This window comes from Hippopotamus amphibius, chromosome 7 (assembly GCF_030028045.1).
Source record: "Hippopotamus amphibius kiboko isolate mHipAmp2 chromosome 7, mHipAmp2.hap2, whole genome shotgun sequence".
Classification (NCBI taxonomy): Eukaryota; Metazoa; Chordata; class Mammalia; order Artiodactyla; family Hippopotamidae; genus Hippopotamus; species Hippopotamus amphibius.
Genome location: NC_080192.1, coordinates 16,379,855 through 16,402,241, shown reverse-complemented (window position 1 = coordinate 16,402,241; position 22,387 = coordinate 16,379,855). Strand labels below are relative to the sequence as shown.

The 22,387-nt window shown below is 47.1% G+C and overlaps 1 protein-coding gene across 3 annotated transcripts in view; it reads right to left on the bottom strand.

Moving 5' to 3' along the window:
* Nucleotides 1-22,387, bottom strand: part of NUAK1 (NUAK family kinase 1) — a 68,786-nt gene that overhangs the window by 28,775 nt on the left and 17,624 nt on the right. For all 3 annotated transcript variants that reach the window (XM_057740945.1, XM_057740946.1, XM_057740947.1), the window contains one exon: nt 9,896-10,016. In XM_057740945.1, the coding sequence (XP_057596928.1) occupies nt 9,896-10,016 (121 nt within the window). The remainder of the gene's footprint in view (nt 1-9,895; nt 10,017-22,387) is intronic.

The following is a 22,387-nucleotide window of genomic DNA, read 5'->3' as shown; positions in this document are numbered from 1 at the left end:
GTTTCCTGATTTGGACAATGAAAGGCTCTTTAGTGCACTCATTGTCTTTCTTAAATCAAAACTCTTTCTGGATGTTGGTTGGCATGCCCAAGGAGAACCAGAGCCAACCAGGCCACCCACTGCCAGCAGTGGACTCCACAGAAGGCAGGCGAAATGAAAGAAAGTGTATAAGCTACCTGATGAAGAGCAGATGCAAAAGGCTGGCCAGGAACCATTTATTAGCACTATCTGGGGAGACCAATAGCAAATACCAGGAGGGCAACGGACATGACCAGGATAGAAGGGGTTGTACAGGAGAAGGAATCAGGGCGCCATGTTGGACCAACCATTGGACTCCTCCCTCCTCCACAGTGAACTTCTGGAAAAAAGCATGCTCCCCCAGTTTGGAAAGTGAAGGGGTAGAAATCCCACCATCTCTGAAAACAGCCTTCGTCTCCCTCTCCTGAAAATCCCCACAGGGGGCTTTGCTATATGGTTTCATCCCACCCTTATCACTTAGGGTGGAAAAGCCAAACTTGTGGTTATCACATCTCTAGTTCTAGCCACTGCTTGACCTTCCAGGTATGGCTCAGGAGTGTCTTGTCAGCCCTACATTCTAGTCTGCTTCATTGGGCAACAGAGTGCAGAGCTTAAGAGCTTAACTGCCGGAGTCAAGGTACCTCGCTTCAAATCCAGGTTCTCCCATTTACCCAGCTGAGTGACCATGGCAAGTTACTTAATCTTTCTGTTGCCTCAGTTTCTTCATGTGTTAAAACGAAGCTTCTAGCGTCACTGGGAGGATTACCCCAGCACGCAGCAGTACGCGGACATGTACGCACCCACTGTTACCGTTAGGCAGCAAGTCTTAGTTTAAGAAAGAAGAACAAACGAAGACATGCCTGGACCAAATCCAGGATTATCATGGATCTGCATTGGCAGAATCCACACTTGAGATCGCATTTGTGCCCCTGAGGGACGGGAGAGGGGCAGGAGAACAGAGGAGAGAGTGAATTAACACTCACAGACATCAAAGGACTCAGCAAACCTGGCTCTCTTAACCAGGATCCATTCTTGAGTCCCCAGTGGCGTTCCAAAGCACGGATGTCAATCTTGGAGCCGGGTTCCCGAAGGGGGCGGAGCACGCATTCCCAAATCAAAAAGAATCTCAGACTCAGCAAGTTAGGAGGTACAGTTCATCTAGTCCAATCCCCCTTTCAAGATCCAAACGTCCTCTGTAGGGTATGGTCATTGCAGAGATCCCGCTTCTACACTCCATGAGCTTTCCTAATGTGCAGCCTCGACAAATTAACAGAACCATCCCAGTTCATTTCAAAAGACCCTATATTACAAGGCAATACAGTTCCTTTTTTTTTTTCTTTAAAAATTAGCTTCAAGTGCAAGTGGTATTATTTGAGGCACTAGAAATGACTGAATTGCAGGAAACCCAAGAGGGCGAGGCAGGACAGCCGGGGAGTAGCATTCATGTTCGTTGTTTTATTTCTAATCTCCAGCCTCTAGAAAAATGACTTGGGTGTAATCAAATGAAAATAGTGAAAATAATACACTTGAAGGTCAAATAGCTAACTTCATAGGAAACTCATTAGGAACGTGACTGGACAGATTCACAGCCCAAGAGCTCATCTGTCTGATTATAAGTGAAGAAAACTCTCTGGAGCTGTGTGATGAACAGGGGTGAGTCCTTCACTTGGATCCAGCCTGAAGAGACCTCCTGTGGAACTTGTGAATCCGGCAGCAGAGGGAGTGTGTTACAGAGCTCAGCAATTCGCCATGGGTTCAGAAGAGTAAACACAGGCATAATACACCACTTTGCCAAGTTCAACAAACTGTTTCATGGGGCTCTGAGTCCCTGATGAGGGCAGCAACCAAATGGCTGAGGAAGGAAACCCAAGCCCAAAGGTATCACCCATGGCTCACTGGTGACAGCTGCCAGACACACGTTCTGCTCTGGAAGCCACTGATGACAAATGATCGGATGGAGACAAGTTTCTACAGCCGGGCTCATTTCCTCCCAGCTGGAGGATCAAGCCCATTTTTCTCAGCCTGGCCAATTAAATTGAAACCCCTAGGGGTGAGGCCCAGGCATCCGCATTTCTTCTTACAAACGCCCCATGAGATTCTAATGTGCATCCAGGGTTCAGAATCACTGAAATGGGCAATCTGGCCTCAACCTTCTCTTCTACCACCTCCCGAGAGAAGTTTCTACTCCAGCCAGAAAGGACCTCTCAGACCCCTAACATCACACGAAGAATAATCAGTACGGTTTAGTGAGCATGTACCTGGGACCATGCTTAGCAATTCTATTCATCACCTTAATCCTCACAATCTTACCTATAAAGTAGCTAGCTATTGACCCCATTTTACAGCTAAGGAACCAAGCCTCAGAGAGGTTAAGTCACTACCCCAAGGTCACACAGTAGCAATTGGCAAAGCAATTGTTTCATTCAAATCTAAGCCCATTTGGACAATAAATATATACTCACCCTACTAGGCTAGTACCTGAAATAGAGGTGCTCAGTACATTTTTGTAAAATGAACAACAATGAATGGATGACTAAGTAAGCAAATGAATAAGAACACGAGGTAGTATTAGTGACCCGCAGACCATGTTAGATCAATTCAGCTGTCCCTTGGCTTCGAAAGGGCCTGCATCAGGATTTGCCTGCTGCCTGAAAACCCTGGATGAAGACACTTGAGCCAGAGAAGAAAGATGTTAACTGCTTCCATTGTAGGTATTTCCAAATCACTGATGCTCACAACGCGACCCTGCTTTTTTGGCTTTTAACCTACTGAACAGGGGTTTTTCTAATATGGTGGTTCTCAAACTTGAGTGTATCAGAGTCATCTGAAGGGCTGCTTATTGCACAGAACTCCGGGCCCACCAGCAGGATTTCTGATTCAGTGGGTCTGGAGTGGGGTCCAGGAGATGCTGATGCTGCTGGTTCTGGGTCACCCTCTGAGAACCGTGCTCAAGTGCATCATTAGGCAGTTTATCAGGGTCCTGCCATCCCCAAGGCATTATGTTCCAGGGGCAGCATCAGTTTCTGACTCCAGGACCTCTGCTGGGTTCTGTGGAAACCTCCTGCACTGGTCTCACTGCCTCTGGCCGCACGTTACAAGGGAGGAAAAAGCAAGAATGCCCGTCATCGGAGCCTGGATTTTTAAAGCAGTGATTTTCACCAAGAGGCAAGAACTATATCCCCTTCCAGAAAGATCTACGGGAATCTCATAAGGCATAAGTCGCTTGAAAAAGCATATTGTAATATATGTTTCTAAGAAGCTGGAAGGCGCTTTTAACTGATAGTAAACTCATCCAAAATGTCACCACCGTAGGAGTTCGAAGAATTTAGTAGAATATAGACTCTGTTACGTCTTCTCATAGGCAGCAGGCTTAAGGCTCGCAGAGCCAGGGCATGAAAGTCACATGATCATTAAAAGAGACACATTTGCTTACTATTTTGTCTTTGAAGTTTGAGAGACTCTCCCAAAGGCAAGAGATCACAGCTGACAAATGCCAAACAGCCATCCTACTTCGTCCCAGAAAGCCAGGCTCACCCTTACCTAAAACAGGGGACGTGATGAAAGCCTGACCAGTTCCGGCCTATCACAATGCAACGGGCCAAGAGAGAGATGTAATCTTGCAGGGCCAAGAGGAAAGATTCCAGGAACAAAAAAAAAAACCACAACCAAGAGCATAGAAGTGAAGGCACCGGCCCCATCTCCCCCACTTCCCACCTTTTTGCTTTTATGTGCCGGACTGTTACCAGATGGGGTGCTGTTTCCCTGACGTGTTGTGCGGCAAGATGCCGGTTCGTGGTTTTGCACATGGAGTCTCTCAGGCTTTCAAAGGGGAAATGGGGGTGAGACAATGTGCCTTTGATGTTTGAACTTGGGTCCTGAAATCAGAACCCCAGGCAAAAACCGTTTTTATCTCTTCCATCCTAGGCAACCAAGTTGAAAGCTCCGGGGTACTTCCTTTTCAGCTGTTCTTTCCTTATTGTCAATTACCTCCCTGCTGAGAGAATGGAATTCCTTTGACTGAAAACAGGGTTCCATCTCAAGATGCTGCCACAGATTCCTTTCTTCCTCTTCTCTCTTGATGAGGTTACCCTTAGCATCACACGCTAGAAGGTGTATGTCTATCCTCTTTTATTTACTTAGCATTAGAAGTCAGTTAAGGTTTGTGTGTTTACACAGAGTTGACAAATTTGAGGGTCAATCACCTTCACCTACAGGTCAGAAGGAGGGTAACCCAGGACCTGGTTTGAGAAAGAAACATTTGAAAGGAATTATTTTTGAGATTTGGTGAACAGCAGCACTGATTCAGTGAAGTTGCAGATTTTATGAGCCTGCGGATATTTTGAGTAATATACAAATAACTTACATTTCCACCAACTGCAGCTTAGAAAACTTGACCTATGAATTTACTGGACTAGAGACCCAAGCTTCCTCCTGAGATGAAGCAGACATATTTTCTAAAATACTCACCCAGCTGGATTTTAATACTCTCTCATATTTAAGACAGTAAGCTCTATGAAGCCCAGTAATTATCTGTCTCACAGCATTTAGGACAATGCTTGCCCCCATTAGGGGGTCGCCACAGACCACCAAATACCTGGTTAGTATCAGAAGCACGAGCTTCAGAGTGTCGCTAAGCTCAACTCTCAGATCCACCAGTTACTAGCAGTTGGTAATAACCTTGGAAAATGCACTAAGCTTCTAAGCTAAATTTTCCTTACCATAAAATGGGGATCTTAAGAATTCGTCTTTCGTGGATATAAGGATTAAATGAGATAATACACACACACATCCTAGCGCAGGTAAACACACAATAACTCCAAGCTATTATTAGTATTATTTTCGAGTGTAAATTTTAAAATGTTACTTCCCTCCTCAAAACCAGTGGCATCCAGGGGCTTCCTAGGTGGCGCAGTGGTTAAGAATCTGCCTGCCAATGCTGGGGACACAGGTTCGATCCCTGCTCCAGGAAGATCCCACAAAAGAAAAAAACAAAAACAAAAACCAGTGGCATCCCCCTACTCCTGGTGTAAAAAATTCACCCTCTCTCCTTTAGCCAATGTGGTCAAAATCTGGCCCTCTCCAATTTCCTCTCTCCTGCCACCCCATTCAGTCCCTCAGTCTCACAGGCCCTCTGTCACTTCTCCCAACACAAGCCGTTTCCCTGCTCTGAGCACTCGCACGTACTGTTCCCTCTGCCTGGAATGCCAGCCCAGGTCTTCGAAGGGCTCACTCCTCACTCCATTCAGGTCTCAGCTCAGAAGTCACTTATCTGTTCACCTGTCTATTCACTAAATTTCAGCCCCATAAGCCCAGAGTCTGTCTTGTTCACCTTTGCATTCCTAGTACAAGGCCTGGCACAGAGTAGGCACTTAATTAGTTTTTTTTTTTTAATGAATGAATTATTCCCCTGGAACTAGTTATTTCAATATCACCAGATTGTACAGTCCAAAATGGTGCACTCCCCACATGAAACCCCAAAGGTCCTAAGCACACAGGGCTAGGTGCATCATTGCTTTGTCATGTTGCTGCTATTATTGTTTCTGCTACTGCTGCTGTTGCATGTGTGTGTGTGCGTGTGTGTGTGTGTTCAAATTACAAAGGTCCTTGTTGAAGAAGCGATTGTAAAGCTTACTTTGCTAATGTCCAAACATCCACTTAGATGCCTGGGCACTGATTTTTCACTCAGAAAATTAACCCATCTCTGCACTCAGCTAAGGCTCCTGATTGGCCCACCAAACAACCAATCAGCTCCCAAGGAGAAGGTTCCCCTTTCATTTTGTGAGAGGCAGAGAGACCAGCATATTAACTCATAGACTCGGGTCGCATCGCCACTGCTCCCACTGCACTGCCCCTGCCACACCCCAGAGTTGAAAAAGAGGGAAAAGGCCAGGCTGAGGGGGATACCTGGGGCACAGTGGTCGGCTACAGAGCCAGCAAAACAAGACACAAGGTCAGAAATACAGGGCTGAGGCCTGGCAGAGGAGAAAAACAAGTGGGGTAAGAAGGCCTGTGTGCCAAGGCCACCAACTGGCCAGCACAGCCCATATTATAAGCTGAATATTCCTGACCCCCTCCACAAAAAAAAAAAAAAATTTATATGTTGAAGTCCTAACACCTAGTTCCTCAGAATGCAATCCTATTTGGAGATAGTCTTTAAAGACGTAATTAAGTTAAAATGAGGTCATTAGGGTGGGCCCTATGCCAAAATGGTTAGTGTCCTTTTAAGAAGGAGAAATCTGGACACAGATACATACAGATGTGAAGACACAGGGAGAAGACGGCCATCTACAAGCCAAGGAGAGAAGCCTTAGAAGAAACCAACTCTACCAACACCTTGGTATTGGACTTTCAACCTCCAAATCCAAGACAAAATATATTTCTATTGTTTAAGCCACCTAGTCTGCTGGTAGCAGCCCTAGGAAACTAATACATGCAGTGAGTCATGAATCTTCCACAGCCTCAGTTTCCACAACTACAAAATGGGAACAGCTGGGCTGCTCACCTCCCAGGTGTGCTGTAGGGATCAAATGAGACTAGGTGTGGAAGAACTTTGCAACGATAGAGTTCTACAGATGACATCAGGGTGTCTAACTTCACCCTGGGAGCTGCGTCCTGGGGTCCTGCACAGGGAAGCAGATAAAGTCACAAGACCTGAAGACTGTGGGGTCACAGTTAGAGATGTAAGAGCTGGAATAATAGCGCCTTGGTGATCGCTTGTTCCTAACCCCTGGGGAAGGGAGAGGAGCTGCCCTCCTCCACAGTTATTTAGTGGATGTGGGAGAAAGAGAACTTGCGTGGGAGAAGGGAAAGAGAACAGAACAATAACTGGAGATCTCCAAGAAATTAAAAGAAAAAAAGAGGCGTATTTAAGTCCCTGAGAGTTTTCTGGATTAAATAATGCCTTTTATTTGTACGGTACTCTGCAGGTCACAAAACACGTAAAGGCAGTGGGCTTCTTTTTAACCTATTTGAGGTTAGGAATCCCTCTGAGAGTCTGATGAAAGCTATGCATTCACCCCCTACACAGGAAAAAAAACCCATGAACTTAACATATAAAACATTATACACCAACATGGTCCCATTCTGCAATGACAAAAATATTCTGTATCTACACTGTCCCATATGGCAGCCACTAGCTACACGTGGCTGTTGAGCCACTTTCAATGTAGCTAAAGTGACTGAGGAGCTGAATTTTTAATTTATTTCAATCAATTTTAATTTAAATATCCATCTGTTGCTAGTGGCTTCTGTATTAGACAACACAGTTACATACTATTCCATAGCATTTACAGACACCCTGCAGTTCACTCATGAAATACCCTATCAATGGACCCCAGGTTAAGAACTACTTATGATGATTATGGGGTCTTCATAATAATGACCTTTTTGAGCTTACTGGCACATGTATCATCTCATTTAATCCTATTGACAAACACTAGGAGAGGGGTAGAACTGTTATCCCCATTTTATAGGTGCAGTCACTGAGGCACTGAAAGGCCCACCATCCTGCCCAAAGTCTCATGTCTGGTGTGAGAATTCAAGCTCTTCCCTAATTCCCTAAAACCAGTTCTAAGGGTTTTATGAATTGAAGCCCATGCTCTCACCTGAGGCCTTGGTGGAAATTATTTCTAGCCACCCAAAGAACATTAATTCATGCTTATACCCACCTTCAGAGTTACAAGCAAGGGCTTCTCAGAGCCTCCAGCATGGGCTGGACTAAGGCCAATTTTACCTTGATAATAGGATGTTCTTCCACTGAGGTTCACCTCTGGCCTTCCCTTGGGAAGAGGACAGACTCCTGTTTCCCATTCAGCCTGAAGGATTCCCAAGGCCAAGGAGGGCATGATGCCAGTGAAGAAGTGGGCTCCTTGATGCCAGACTTCTGTGACCACAGACCAGCTCCCCAATAAAGAACTGGAAACTTCATGCTGGCTGAAAACTCTCTCTGCCTTTCTGGTAAAGAAGCCTCCAGTTCTAGGCCAGGAAATCTCAAATACAGAAGTGCGCACAGAACATGTGACCCATACCGGTCCACACCATGCATGATGGCCTTCAGGCTTCCATGGCAACTGGGCCACACAGAGCAAAAAACTCCATGTTTAATAAAATTCACTCTCATCCTGCATTTTGTAACTCGACTCACGTCTCACTTCTGGAAATTCCCCTCAATTACCAGGCACATTCAGATTTATCAGCCTGTTTTATCATCCTACTTTTGTCAATTCTTCTTCCAAAAAAGCTCCTTCAAGGCCCAGCCTGGATGCCATATATTTCCATGAAAATGTCTAAGCTTGGGCCTGCATGGTCCCAGAATATGCTGTTTACATATCTACAGTGGGTCCTGGGCAGGGCCTGGGACTCTGCATTTCTAACACTCCCAATTTATGTTCCTGCTGCTGGTCCAGGGACTGCAGTTTGAGACTCACTGCAAGAGATGTGTGTGGAATGAATAAATGACTGAATACATGCAATTCTCCCTTAAAAGTCCTATCCCCAAGGGCCCCAAAAATAAGCTTTAGAAAAATCAAGATAAAAGATGTTACCAGCCTTTACTTCTAAATGAAGGGCAAAACTAGAAAGAGCAGGGAAAAAAGAATAGCAAAAACCAGCAGGGAACCAGAAGAAGGAAAATTTGAAATATCAGAAAAACTTTTAGGGTTACCATCTGGTTTCCTCTTAGCCCTTACTATAATAAGTCATGAACAGATCAAAAATTAAAAATAGGTTTGTTTCTCTGACTCAACCATATATTAAAACATATTCTGCAGAAACATTTTTGACTCAGTAAGTCCAAGACTAGGAATTTTTCATAAGAAAATAATCAGAAATGAATGTTAAAATGATGTACAAGGATAGCCTTTAAAGGCTGTTTATAATAACCAGAAATTTGAAACAATTTATATATTTGATAGAAGGATATAGATCCAATAAATTATGGTATGTCCATAAATGGAATACTATAAAGCCTTTTAAAGTGTCCTTATAGGGGAATATTTATTGACCTAGGAAGAGATGCATGATATAAAAAATGAAAAAAAATCAAGCTAAAATCCAGTATAAACAGTATGATCTAACTTTGGATAAAAACCACATACAGATATAGAGAAGTAGATAAAAATATAAATATGGATAAAGAGCTATTTATCAAACTGACAGAACAGAAATTATTTTTTTAATTTTAACAGTTGTATTTCAATCATGTCTGCAATAAACATATGTTGCTTGTGTGATTTTTCTGAAGAATATTTTTTTTAATGATAGGCTGTGGGAAGTTTATACTCTCCATTCCTTCCCATGAGGGACCAAAGAGTTGAACCATGAGCACTTTCATAAGCTTTTTCCCTCTCCACTCTCCTACAAACATCAACAACTTGAACTCCATTTGCAAAGTATCTGTCACATCAGTAGATCCCTCTTCTTTCTTGGTATTTCTCGGATCTGCTGGACATTAACTCCTAACTCAAAAAGGCTAATTTTGAATAACTCATGACACCACCGCTGAAGCATCAGCTTTGGGGAATGCCATTTACAACAGATCCACCGTTACTAGGCCACCCAGAAAACTGCCATTTTCCAGAAACCATGGCTCTCTCACATACTGGCTTTCAATAAGGTGGGTTGCTTAGCAACTGCCAAGAAACTGGGAATAAGGAAGAAGGCACCAGACAGAGCTATTTTATGACCAAAGTGCTCTGTGCTACATGTGTCTGGTTGCACTCAAGGTAACCAAATAAGAGATAACACCGGGCTATTTTTGCATCATGAGCAAAAATACTTGGCTCCTGCCCAGAAGGGCAATTACCTAAAAATCTTGGCAGGCCCCATGGTATGAGAAAATGGTAACTGATACGTGGGTGAAAAAAAAAAAATCACTGACCTTCATAAATACTGATGATATGAGGATGGTTGAGGGATGACATGATCTCAATCTCTCGTCTGATGTGAACCATGTCTTGTTCATCCTTAATTTTGTCCTTACGAATGGATTTTATAGCAACCTATAAAATCAGGAAATGAAATGTTACTCAGAGAACTAAACAGATGCAAATCAGCCATTGGGAGAGCCTGGAAAATAAATACAGATGTTACTTGTTGGCAGAACCGACAATAACCAAAACAAAGCTTCGAAATACCCCCTGTCACGTCTTTCATTTATAGCAAAAACACCCTTCTCCAGACAACAGAAAACATCAGGTTTTAACAACCTGGGTTTGGGATGGTGGGGTTTTCTGGTGGGTTTGTTTTGTTTTTTTTTTCCCCATAAAGCAAAGGTCTGCTTCAGGGGGCCAGATTCATTTATTCTAGGAATCCTGAGCCTTTGAAAAAAGACAAAAGGGGAGCTTGGTCTACAGGGTGCCAATGACTAAACACCAGAGAGGTGAAATTAGCATCACTCAGCCACCCCCACCCCCCACCCCATGCAGCTGCCACAGTGATGGCTAGAAAAGGCCTTATTGTGTGGCCTGCCTCAAGGCCAGTTCTGCTCAAACCTTGGGTTTTAACACTCCCGTCTATGCTCTGCTGATGCAATTGCTCAGAAGCCAAAGCCCTCCTACCTCCTTCCTCTCACTAAGGCACCTTTGACAGCATGTGATATGACCAAAAGGCTCTGCTAGAGAAAAATCAGAGTAAAACCAAGGAAGCAAAGCTAGACTCCCTGCCCAGCCCTAGTTGATTCCAAAAGCTCCGTGCCAATGTCGTCTGCAAATCCAAACTGCAGAGAATTGCCACGGCCAAGGCACAGAGCAATTACTCAAAAGAAACACATAAATAAAGACATTAAATGACAATGGGAATCTAATAAGGAAAAAATATGTTTGCCAATGGATTCATCTCTGCTCATAAACAAGTTGGTTGGTAATTTAATCTGCCTTGGCCCTAGGGGGGCAAAAACTATTTTTTGGAGCAGGGCGGGACCGGGGGGGTTATCCATGGATAACAAGGAAGCCTGCTTAGTTTCCTCCAAACTGGTCCTCTTGTAACCGCAACCCTCACCTTAGCACCCTTTCCTGGGTGAAAAGAAGTAAAACCACCCCTGGGACTGCAAAAGGCACGAAGTGCTCTGGAGAAAAAAGCCCTTGTTAGCAGCAGCCCAGGGCCGCACCTTGACTATCATAGGGTCAAGCATGGGTGCCCTCAGCAGGAATGCACTCACATCTGTGAACATTTGCACAACTTCCAAATTGCACCAGATCCCCAGGCCGCACTATACATGCAAATGCTTCTAAAATACAACCAGTCCATCTGTGACTCAACAAGAATTAAAAAGCTCTTATTTTTCTTGATTTTGCTATTTGCTGGTTAAATCAACTAGCAGGTCCTTGGGTTTCTCCTTTGCAGAACTTTCCCCAGTTGTCATTAAATCAGTATTGGTGTCATTACTCGACCCTACACGCGTGGGGATCTTGTTCCCTGCTTTATCTCCAGTGCTTAATACCATGCCTGACGTGTGGCAGGCCTCAGAAAACATTGAGTGTGGACAGGTAAAGAAAGAGGGAAAGGGAGAAGAAGAAAAGGAGGGCGGGGAAGGCGAAGGGGAAGGGCTTGACGTTATTGAGTGGACGAGAGGCCAGACCAGGGAAGTGATAGTAGAACTGGAGCAAAAAAGGAGGGACCACTCCAGTCAAACAGCATCAGAGAGACAGGCACGTTAGGAAGATGATTTAGGATTTCTTTGGCATCCTACCTACGTAGGCAATCGAGGAATGGGGAAACGGGATGCCCTGCTGTGAATCCAAGGGCAGGCAGCACCCTCCCTAGACTGTGGGTGGACCACGTGGCTTGCAAAGAGATGAATGAGCTTCCAGCTTCAAGGCCCCCTTTCACCAGGGTGCCAGGCCCCCCAGCTCCCCCAGGCGCTCACGACAGCCCCATTCAGGATTCAGCAAGAAAAGCCTGCCTTTGCTTACGTCAAATGTAAAGACATGACTGGAAGGCTTTATTTTATCTGAGCAGGGCCTGTGATCCTGGGAGCTTGGTCTGAAGGAAGCCGACAGTGAACACACGCAGGCTGGGGAGGGTGTGGGTGGCTCTTGGACCAACTCCTACATTCCTCTATGAACTAAAGATGGGCTGAGGGGAGAAACCACCCCTTTGATTATGCAGCAAGCTGAACTTGGCCTTGGGGAGGCCCTATTGTCAAACAACAATAGAAGTAAATTCTTTCACCATCCAGGATCAGGGGAGGGTAGTGACATTCTGGGGGGTGGGAAAATAAGCCCACTTGTCAATCCCTCCAACAGTGGAGCCAGAGGCCAGTGGTCTCACGGTGTATTTGCCAGGGGGATGCTTCCAGCCCAGTGTGAAAAGGAAAGTGCCCACATTCTAATCAAAGCCCACTTGGCACTAAGGAAACTGAAAGGGCTCCATAAATGTTAATAGCCATGGTGGCTGTCCCTCCACAAAAGCTTCCCGCTTCCGACAATGAATCTTCTATTGAAAGTGTAAAAGAGGGCTCATTTGGCCCCCTATTTCAAAGGCGTGGTGGGGGATCAATGCTAGAAATCACTTAGAACTGTGCAACTGTCAAGGCCAGAGGGAAGACATTCAGTTCAACTCCCAAGAGCAACGAGATGACTCACCCAAGGTCACAGATCCAATTAATGGCCAACCACAAAAGCAATAAGGATGGAATAATAGAGGCATTCACGAGGCACTTAATATATGGTACAGACACTGTGATAAGTGCTTTACACACTGCGGATCTTTACATCCTTATCATTCAAGACTCAGCTCCATGGTCCCTTAGGGAGGCCGTCCCTGACCCCTCCAGCTGATAAGGACACTCCTAGCCTTACACTCTCCCTACCCCTTTCCTGCACCATCTGAAACTATCCTCCTTCTTTGTTTGCTGCGTATTCAGACTGAGGCTAAATCCAGTTCCCAGGATGTTTCCATAGGACCCAGAGAGCTAAAAATGGTTGTCACATTTCTGAAGAGTTGTTTAAAAAGGAGAATGAGATCTATAAATGCAGCTCCTGTAATGTAATGCAATGCCTCCTTCGTGAAGTCGAAGGGTAAACTGAGTCAGCACATGGTGAAGCAGTCTGGCATGATGGTTCAGGACATGGCTTTGAGTCCTGGCTAAAACCACTCACCAGCTGTGTGACCTTGAGCAGGCTGCAAAATCTGTCTGTGCTCCAGTTTCCTCATCTATCAAGCAGGAAAATACAGTACCTGCCTCACAGGTCCCTATGAGGATTAAATGGCTTAGAACATGCCTGGCCCAGGATAAGTGCTCAATAAATGTCAGCCATCTAACCCAGAGAGAATATCCCATAAATAGGACCTTCCTTCCATTTCCCCATCCTGGGAACAAACTTGAATTCCTCCTGCTTCCTCGTGCGGCAGCAAGTGAAGGTCTAGAGAATGGAGACCACATTTGTTCCCAAAATGCATAAAGGGCAGGAGAAGCTGTCTCTCCTGGGTCTGTAAATTGTACCCTCATTGGAAACGTCCAGAAGCTCAGAGCAGCTGGGCCCACGTAAGCATCATGGCTCCTGAGTCTGAGGCCAGACAGGAGGGTGAATAACTGGAACCCAAAAAGCAACCTCAGGACCATTTTCCCCTTCCTCCTTCCAACGGTTGCCAGGTGAACAGGGGAATCAAACATTCCCACTTAGTGACAAACGTCTGATTCACGATACCCACTTCAGCCTTCCTGGATTTTGACGGTTCACTGACTGAATCCTTTTGAGCACTCACCCGGCACCAAGCACAGAGCTGAGAGGGCACGATACAACGTGATTCTGCCCCAGCCCTCAAGGGGGATGGGTGAGGGGACAAGGACAATAAGCAAAAACACACAAATAATTACATAATTCCCCCTGTGGCCAAAGGCGACCAAAGAGACACACAGAGATGCCCAATATTACGGAGCAAACCTCCTCCCCATTTTCCTCAATCCTCACCCACAACTACAAAGAAAGACAGAGGTAAGGAAAGGGCCCAGTAGCAAGAGATTACCAAATGTCTGAAATCATATACCCTCCAAAAAAAAAAAAAAAAGCCCCGTGTGTTCCTGCAGGAGTCGGGGAGATTTCACTCCGCCTTCAAAGTGACTGATGCTGGAAACTCAGGTGTTTGAGCCTGACGCGCAGCCCAGGCCCTTTCCTAAGTGTTCCCAAGTCTAGACAGCACTGTGTGCCTTATAAAACGGTCTGCTTTTGAAAAAGGCCACCCTATCGTTTAATGATTAAACCTTATGGCTGTGGACCTGCGAATTCCGCCCTGCAGTGCCTGCCTGTTTAAGAGGCAAACAGCCCAGCCAATTCCGATCCCTTGTTAAATGTAACAGCCTTCTCTTCTGCAGTGGTGGTTTTTCCTTTTTTGAAAAGGAAACCACCTGCTCTGCAGGCTGCCGGGAGTCCTTTTCCACAGTGGCCACTGCGAAATGCTAAGAGCTCGGCGATCTAGGTAGGGCTATGGGGAGTAAAGCAGTATGATGAAAGCTCAGGCTTTTGCTGGCTGGATGACCTCAGGCAAGCCTGAACCTCACAGGTCTCAGTTTTCTCATCTGCAAAATGGGGTCAGCAAGTCCTAATTCTTGGGGCTGTTGTAAGGAGAGGAAATAATGTAAGTAAAGTGCCTGGCCCTGACATGTCCACTGAAAGGCAGTGACTAAAACGAGGCCTGTCCGAACGATACTGTGATACAGGGTCTTGGGCCACACTGAAAGGGGTGACAAGCCCACAGCACACCATCACATGGGCCTCTCCTCTTCCCATTCCTCCCATACACATCCTCCCCTTCCCCACATTTGTACTGAGGCAAGAACAGGTTAAAATTAATACCTAGCCTGCGTGCCCACATAGAGCAGAGCAGCCAGCCATCTTCCTGGCCTGCCTTGGGGCGTGGGGGAAATTCCGGGCAGACTGTGTGTGTTTGAGGCTCCAACCTAGACAATCACTACCCTCTTCCCTCCGTGGCCACCTCCCATGATGCTCATTGATTGACATCTGTCAGCCTAAAGAGAAGGTTCCAGAACAGTGCCTCTCAAAGGCTGTCCTGGACATCTGGTCAAAATGAAGATTCTGAATCCAAAGGTCGAAGGTGCAGCCTGGGATTCTGGATTTCTAGCAAACTCCCAGGGGATGCACCAGTGATGCCCGCCCAGGGACCACACTGAGTAGCACGATCTTAGTGCTTTGTCTTTGGCTTAACATATCAACATTTTTAAAGCAGCAGCGATATTCTTATTAATAACGGTAACTAATATTTATTACGTGTTAACCAGGTACCAGTGGACTTTCAGTTAATCCTGACTAGGCCCCATTGTACAGGGGCACCAAGGCACCATGGAGATACACATTGCCCTAAGTGGCACAGCCTGTAAGAAATGGAGCGAGGACTTGAACCCAGGCAGGCTGAGCCCAGAGGCGGCTGGTTCTTGAGACTGCGGATACAGTTGGCATGGGACAGCCAACACGGCAGGTAACACAGTGTCTCAAAGGAGCCCAGTCTCCAAAGCCCCGTGTGAGGAGCCCCATCCAAGCAGATGAAGCTTTTTACAGAGTCCCACGTGAGGTCCTGGAGGCAGGACTGGGGGACCGAGCAGCAGGGAAGAAACAGGGCCATAAACACGGCATTAGCATCGCTTAGAATAAGTGTGAGTTCTAATCCCGGCAACAGGAGCTGGCAGTTTCCCTGCCATTCATTCACAGGTGTGATCTCACACCCAGCCACGTTCCACGTTCCACGGGAGCTGCAGGGCACTGAGTCAGAGGCAGCTTCGGGGAATTTTCTTATCAAGGAGCCCAGAGGCTACTTGCAGTGGGAATGGTTAGCCAAGCCAAGCTGGAGGCCAGTGTAAGGGTTCCTGCACTGGTCTGGTTGATGGTCAGAGTTCAAGACAAGGCACAGCTCCACATAGGCCCCACGGGTCCAAAGCTCCCCCAGAATCACCGAACGGCTTTACCTTAGAAAGGCTGTGCCGGGCCATCACCACGGTGATGCCAGACAGGAGGCCACCTTGCAGCCAAAGCCCCTAATTAATTAAATGACCCCTCAGCTCTTTGAGAGGAGTCTGGCCAACTCAGGACAACACTCTAGCAAGTTGCCGTGATGCAACCAGCCCCACAGGGATCCAAGGCAGCTCCGCTGCGGGGCCCGAGGGCCTCTTCCTCTCCGGCCTGTTGATTCATGTCGATATGTGGACGTTTTTTCAGACAGAAGCAGGTTGGAAGCCAAAGTTGTATCAACAGGCTCTGAGGAGAGGCACCCCGATGCCAGGGAGCACGGCATGTAGAAGAAAGAGCTTTTTCTTCAAAGAACAGCATCCTACCATTCGCCACCACCAGCCCTTTAATCTTGTAAGAGGTTCTGAAAATATAATCCTGTGTAAATCAGCTCTCAATCCTCGATTTCCGAAAACTCCCCATAAGAGATGTTTCCTCAGATGACCCTGTTTTTTTTTTCTCCTGCTGTGAAAACTCAGTTCTATCTCCAGAACTTTCCAGAACTGAAACAGCAAACCAGATTTTTATTTGAATGGGCCAGGGCCCACTCAGGAGGACCTCAGAGGGGCCTGGGATGTTTCTGTCTACAGGTACAGTCATCCCTTGTTCTGGACCCGCTCCTTTGAAGGGCTGGGCGAAGACTGTCATTATCGCACGTGGCCGATGCCGCAAGGGAAATGGAATTAATGACTAAGAAATCGCAGGCAGACTTACACTCCCTGTGTGGTGTTGAGGTTTGTAAACAGGAGAGAGTGGCCAGGGCTGACGGGGCAGGAACCACAAGGGCCGGTGCAAAGTTAGCAGTGGCAGCAGTGACAGAGCCAGCGACAAGCCCACCCCAAGCGCACAGTTAGATGCCGGGAGACAGCGCTTTGCCAGAGGCCGGTCGGCGTTCCACCTGCATCACATCCTCTGCCTGGGGTGGAAAGGGGGACGCTGATTGTCAAAATGCAGATTCCAGGGCCCACCCCAGACCTACTGCATTGGAGGATGAGGACAGGCTGGGATGGGCACTTTTCACAAGCTTCCCCGGTGAGTCTGCTGCGCTCTGAAGTTTGATCTCAAACCACAGTCAGTGTGGCCGGGATGGCACGCCTTCCGTATCGCAAATACTATGCAGTCATATTAAATGCTAGATGATTAAGGAAAATTCATGAACTGCCCATCTATAAAGGGGAATTTAAAGCTACTTCCTTGAAGGGATTGGGTGACCTGCATTAATTTGCCCCTGGGAAAGGGAAGGCTTGTTTCCAGAGGACATCTGGCTCATCCTAGCCCAAGGCAGGCCTGTGGATGCCCTGAGGCCCTGGAAGCTGGCTGCTCATGGGTTACTTCCTGCGCTTCAGGCCACGTGGAGCTCCCACACCTGGTCCAAGTGGATGTGTCCAGAGAAGGAGAGAGGAAGTGAGCTCTGGAGCCCCCTGTCCTGCCTGCTCTGTGAGAAAGGGTCTGGTCGGGACTGTGTGGAGCCCCCTCTTACGGGGATCCGCTGGAAGTCCCTAAGAAACCATCCCAAGGTCCCCTGCAGGAAAAGGCCTCTAGTAGCACAAGAGACGCTACACAGGCAACATCAGAGTCACAAAAAAAATGAAAATGCAAGGCTTGTTCAGTTGGGACTCCAGTGGCCAAATGGGTTTATTTTTGGACTCTCACATTCCTGAAAGCCAAATGCAACACCAGCTCTTCTTCCAGGTTTCAATCATCCTGGGGAGAGGGCAGACCAGACCAGAGGGCTGAGGTTACCTCTATGCTGGAGAGCCTCAAGTAGTAGCATCTGATCACTCTGACACTGTTTACACCACGGCTTGAATAAGCTCAGGGTTGTGCAACTTTGATTTATCCCACTCCAAGCCCAGCAGAGCCCCAGCCAGAACCGCTAAGAAAGCCAGCCTCAGCCCCTTGGCCCTGTCATCAGTCACAGGAACTTGGCCGAAGCGCCCCCTGCACAGGGAGGTACTCAGGCAAACATGTCACAGCCCCAGTTTCCTCATCTGCAAATAAGGTGACAAGACACCAACCCCACAAAGCCGCTGTGGGATCATATCAGATTGTGTATATGATGAAGGGCGAGAAGGTATAACCAGCATCATTACCACCAGCAGATGTTAGGGCTGCAAGGACCCCCAGGGATGTTCTATGCCAACCCCCTCATTTTGCAGATGAGGAAACCGAGTCCCAGGGCGGTTAAAGTACAGGGCCACCTTCACAAAGTTAACAGCAGCACTGGAACGGCAACAAGGGCCCTGATTCCCACTCCAGGCCTGGATATACTGATATCATACCCTGGGCGAGGATGCCTAACCAAATTCCAAACCGCAGCTAGCAGCAGGACTGAAACGGCCACCAAAGAAAAATTAATAAAGGGGGGGTTAAATTCACATTTACATGTGAGGCCCCGGCGCAGCAAAGTCCCCAGAACTGCTGCATTATTAATAAACGGAGATGGGGTTGGGGGGAGGGGGGGAGACGGCCACTTCCAAGCATGCTGGCAACGCAGGATCTGTTTCACAGCACCACGTGTGATTTCATTTCCATCGGATGCCAGGGGGCTGTCCTCACACAGACATGCCGGGGACACTGTTTTCAGTCCAATTCCGTCCAAACCTTGTTCCAATATCTGAAGCCTGACTTGATATCACACATGAGTAGGCAAACCTGAGAGATTCTTATCCCATTATTTCTTAATTCACTGAAAACATTGCTTTTAAATATTAACTTCAGGCTGCCACTGAACCACTGACCTTGGGAACCAATGAAAAAGGGACACAAAAGACCTAAGAAACAACATTAGTTTTCCAAAGGGAAAGGAAATGAGCCAAGTGAGCTTAGCTGATCCAGGTGAGCAGAACAAAGAAAAAAAATGTTTTTTCTTTCTTAAGATGGTAGCGTGTATAACACACACACACACACACACACACACACACAAATAAGATTTTACATTTTAACCATGGGTGATTTTATAGACGTGAAAGAGAAGAGTCTTCAGAAACTATTTTTATCCTGACAGCATCCCTCTTCGTTGGAAAACGGACATATAGCAATCAGAGTGCAAAGACGGATCAGACAGGGAAGGAACAAGAGCCGGGCTGCAGTCTGTCCCCCCAGAGGCCTCATTCATCATCTCCTCACAAGCGGCAGCTTCTTCTCCTCCCAGGGAAAGCGCTCAGTGTCCACTACCCAGAGAGTTCACAGGCTGGCCCCTGCTCTACCACCCCCCCCCCCCCACCACACAATCCATCTGAATACCTGTCAACCCGCTAATTACCGCCCCACCAACCTGCGGGGGATGTTGTCACAGCAGCACCTCCGGCTACAAACGCACGGCCCCCACCCAGCACTGACAGCCAGACCCCCAAGGAGCATGCTCAGTCCCAGGTGGGCATCTCCTGCCGCCCCATCAGGCCGGTTGCCTCTGTGAGGCTCACCCACCACCCATCACTCGCTTCCTACGCTTCGAGAGATTGGGGCAGGGGCCTGTGGTCATTACGGGGACTCCAGGAACAGCCTGGGTGTGTTCATGTGCCTGGACATTTGTGCCTGTCACTTCCTCTGCCCGGATGCCTCCCCATCCTACTGTCTGCAGCTAACTCCTCCAGCTGACCCCCTCTCCTCTGCGTCCACCCCCTGCAATGAGCCCCCATAACAGACATATAGGTCCCCTTTCATAACCTCGCTCACCATCACTTACAGGCTTCCTTCACACAGAGACCATTTCTGTTTTATTCACTGCAACTTCTCCAGTGCCTAGCAGCTGACTGGTGTCTTGCTTGTGCCAAAGAGCTGTTGCTAAAATGGCCCCCAAGTATTAAGAAGGACCTTTATAAAACCATAAAACCATCATAGGGTATTTTATTCCACCCAACCTAGGCACCAGCCCCCTGCCACTGAGTCTTCTCTGAACTTGCTAAATTCTCAAGTGTTGAATCCCTACTTGTCCCAAAATCACTGAGCCTGAACTTGCTCATCTTTAAAATGGAGCAATAGGGACTTCCCTGGTGGTCTAGTGGGGTAACACTCCGTGCTCCCAATACAGGGGGCCCGGGTTCGATCCTTGGTCAGGGAACTAGATCCCACATGCATACCGCAACCAAGAAGCCGGCACAGGGCAACTGAGAAGTCCGCATGCTGCAGCTAAAAAATCCCACACGCCACAACAAAGATCCTGCGTTCTGCAACTAAGACCTGGTGCAGCCAAAATACATAAATAAGTAAACAAAACAAATATTTTTTTTAAATAACAATAAAAATAAAATGGAGCAATCATAGTGCCCCCTCCAGAAGGGCTGGGAGAGAATTCACAATAGCTAGTGGTAATCATGATAATTACTAGTTACCAAGCCTTTACTATGTACCAGGCACTGGACACCATCCTGTTAAACCTCTCAACCGCTCACTAATTAAATTCTTGCTAAACCATTATTTCTGCTTTCTCAATGAATTTAAACTGAGTCTGAGGGAGGTGAAGTAACTTGCCCTAGGGCACACAACTAATGAATAGGAGAGCTGGGTCTTGCTAAACCCAAAGACCACACTCACTCTGAAGCTACGTATCAACACTGACAAAGCAACTAGCACAGTTCCTTGCATTTAGTAGGTGTCTATAAAAAAATAGAACTGAATCAGAGTCTCTGGAGATGCAGGTCCCACCAAAGCCACACGGCACTGCCCTGTCCCTACCCTAAGTCTTTTCTTACTTAAATCACTCCCATCTTCAAAAGCACATCCACTGGTGTTCCTTGCTGTTCTCTGTGGGGCCAGGCACCACAGCTGAACAAAAGGCAGAATCGGACGGGAGGGTCTGGGAAGTGCGTCCCTAAAATGATGCAACAATGAGTCAATTCTCCAGGAAGCAATTTGGGGAAATCTGCTCTGGATAAGGCACGGATCAAGGTCCTGCAGATCACTGCCCGGCCGTTCCAGCTGCTTACAGTCCCATGGAGAGGGCAACAGGCGGGTTCCTCCCCGCCCTGCACCCGTTCATGCTTCTAGTAGGAGCACCCGGACTTTGTACTGGGGACCCCCACCCCACCCCACGGGATGCAGTTTTAAAGAGACTGTCAGTCAAGATACTTCACCTTCCCCATCCCAATGGGTAGATGCATGACCTAGAGTATGGCCAAAGAGATGCTCTTTCTAGGACTCTGAGACCCTTCCTAGCAAAGTGTTCTTTTGTGAGATCACAGGCAGAAACTGATGTGTGTGTGCAGAGGTAGGGCCTCCCGAGGAGTCCTTCTGCTCCTCACTCCCCCAGTTCCCCTAGTCTCCCTCATGCTCCTAAGAGCGGAATTGAGTCTCTCTTTGTTCAGTGTTATTTTTCCCATCCTCTATAAGAGCCAGGAGAGAATCTCCCCCGTCCTCTCTGCTCACTCATGTCGTGTGCCTTACACTCTGTCATCCCCTCTATAAGATGCACCTCTGATTATTTCACTTGACTGATACTAGTTGAAATACCATCTTCAGGGCCCATCCAGATTAATTTTTACAATAATTTCTTTTCTCACCCCAATAAAGCCATCGTAAATTATTATGGAGTTCTGCCTTTTTTTTTTTCTGGCTGACTGGGAGGTTGAGTCAGGTTGTTCTGACCTATCTCACAAGAAAGGTGCAGGAAATCCAACTATATTCTCTGCCAAATAATGTTCACCCCTATAAAATATCTGCCAGTTGTTCTCAACTGAATTGTGTCCCCTCCCCCCAGAAAATTCAAATGTTTAAGCCCTAACCCCCAACGTGACTGTATTTGGAGGCAGGGCCTTTAAGGAGGTGACTAAGGTTAAACGAGGTCATAAGGGTAGGGTCCTGATCCAACAGGACTGGTGTCCTTGGAGGAAGAGGAAGAGGCCCCAGGAGCATGTGCTCACTGAGGAAACGCCATGTGAGGACACAGGGAGAAAGAGACGTCTCACCAGAAACCAACCCTGCCAGCACCTTGATCTGAGACATCCAGCCTCCAGAACTGAGAAAATTAATTTGTGTTGTTTAAGCCACGAAGGCCATGGTATTATTACAGCAGCCCCAGCAGGCTAATAATATGCCAGTCGTTGTCTATACTACCTAAGTCACAGTCAACACATAATCTATCTAGAGGGAGAGTCATTCAAGGTCAATACCAGGCATAGGAAGCAGAGACAGCAGGACAGGAACCCTAGCTGGCTTGTGTCCCCCCAAAACTAGGGAGGAGTCTGGTCCCATAGCAGACATTCAAAACTACGTGTTGAGTTGAACTGAATCAAACATGATGAGTCTCATCAGTCATAATTTTTATGACTGCTCACCCATCCACCCACCACCACCAACCTGCGCCAGGATCTACAAGTTGCTGACGTCAGATTCCCGATTTCACTCTGGTCCGCGTTGATTTTGTACTTGCAGGTGAGACTGCAAACCCATGTGTGCAATACCAAGGTGTGTAA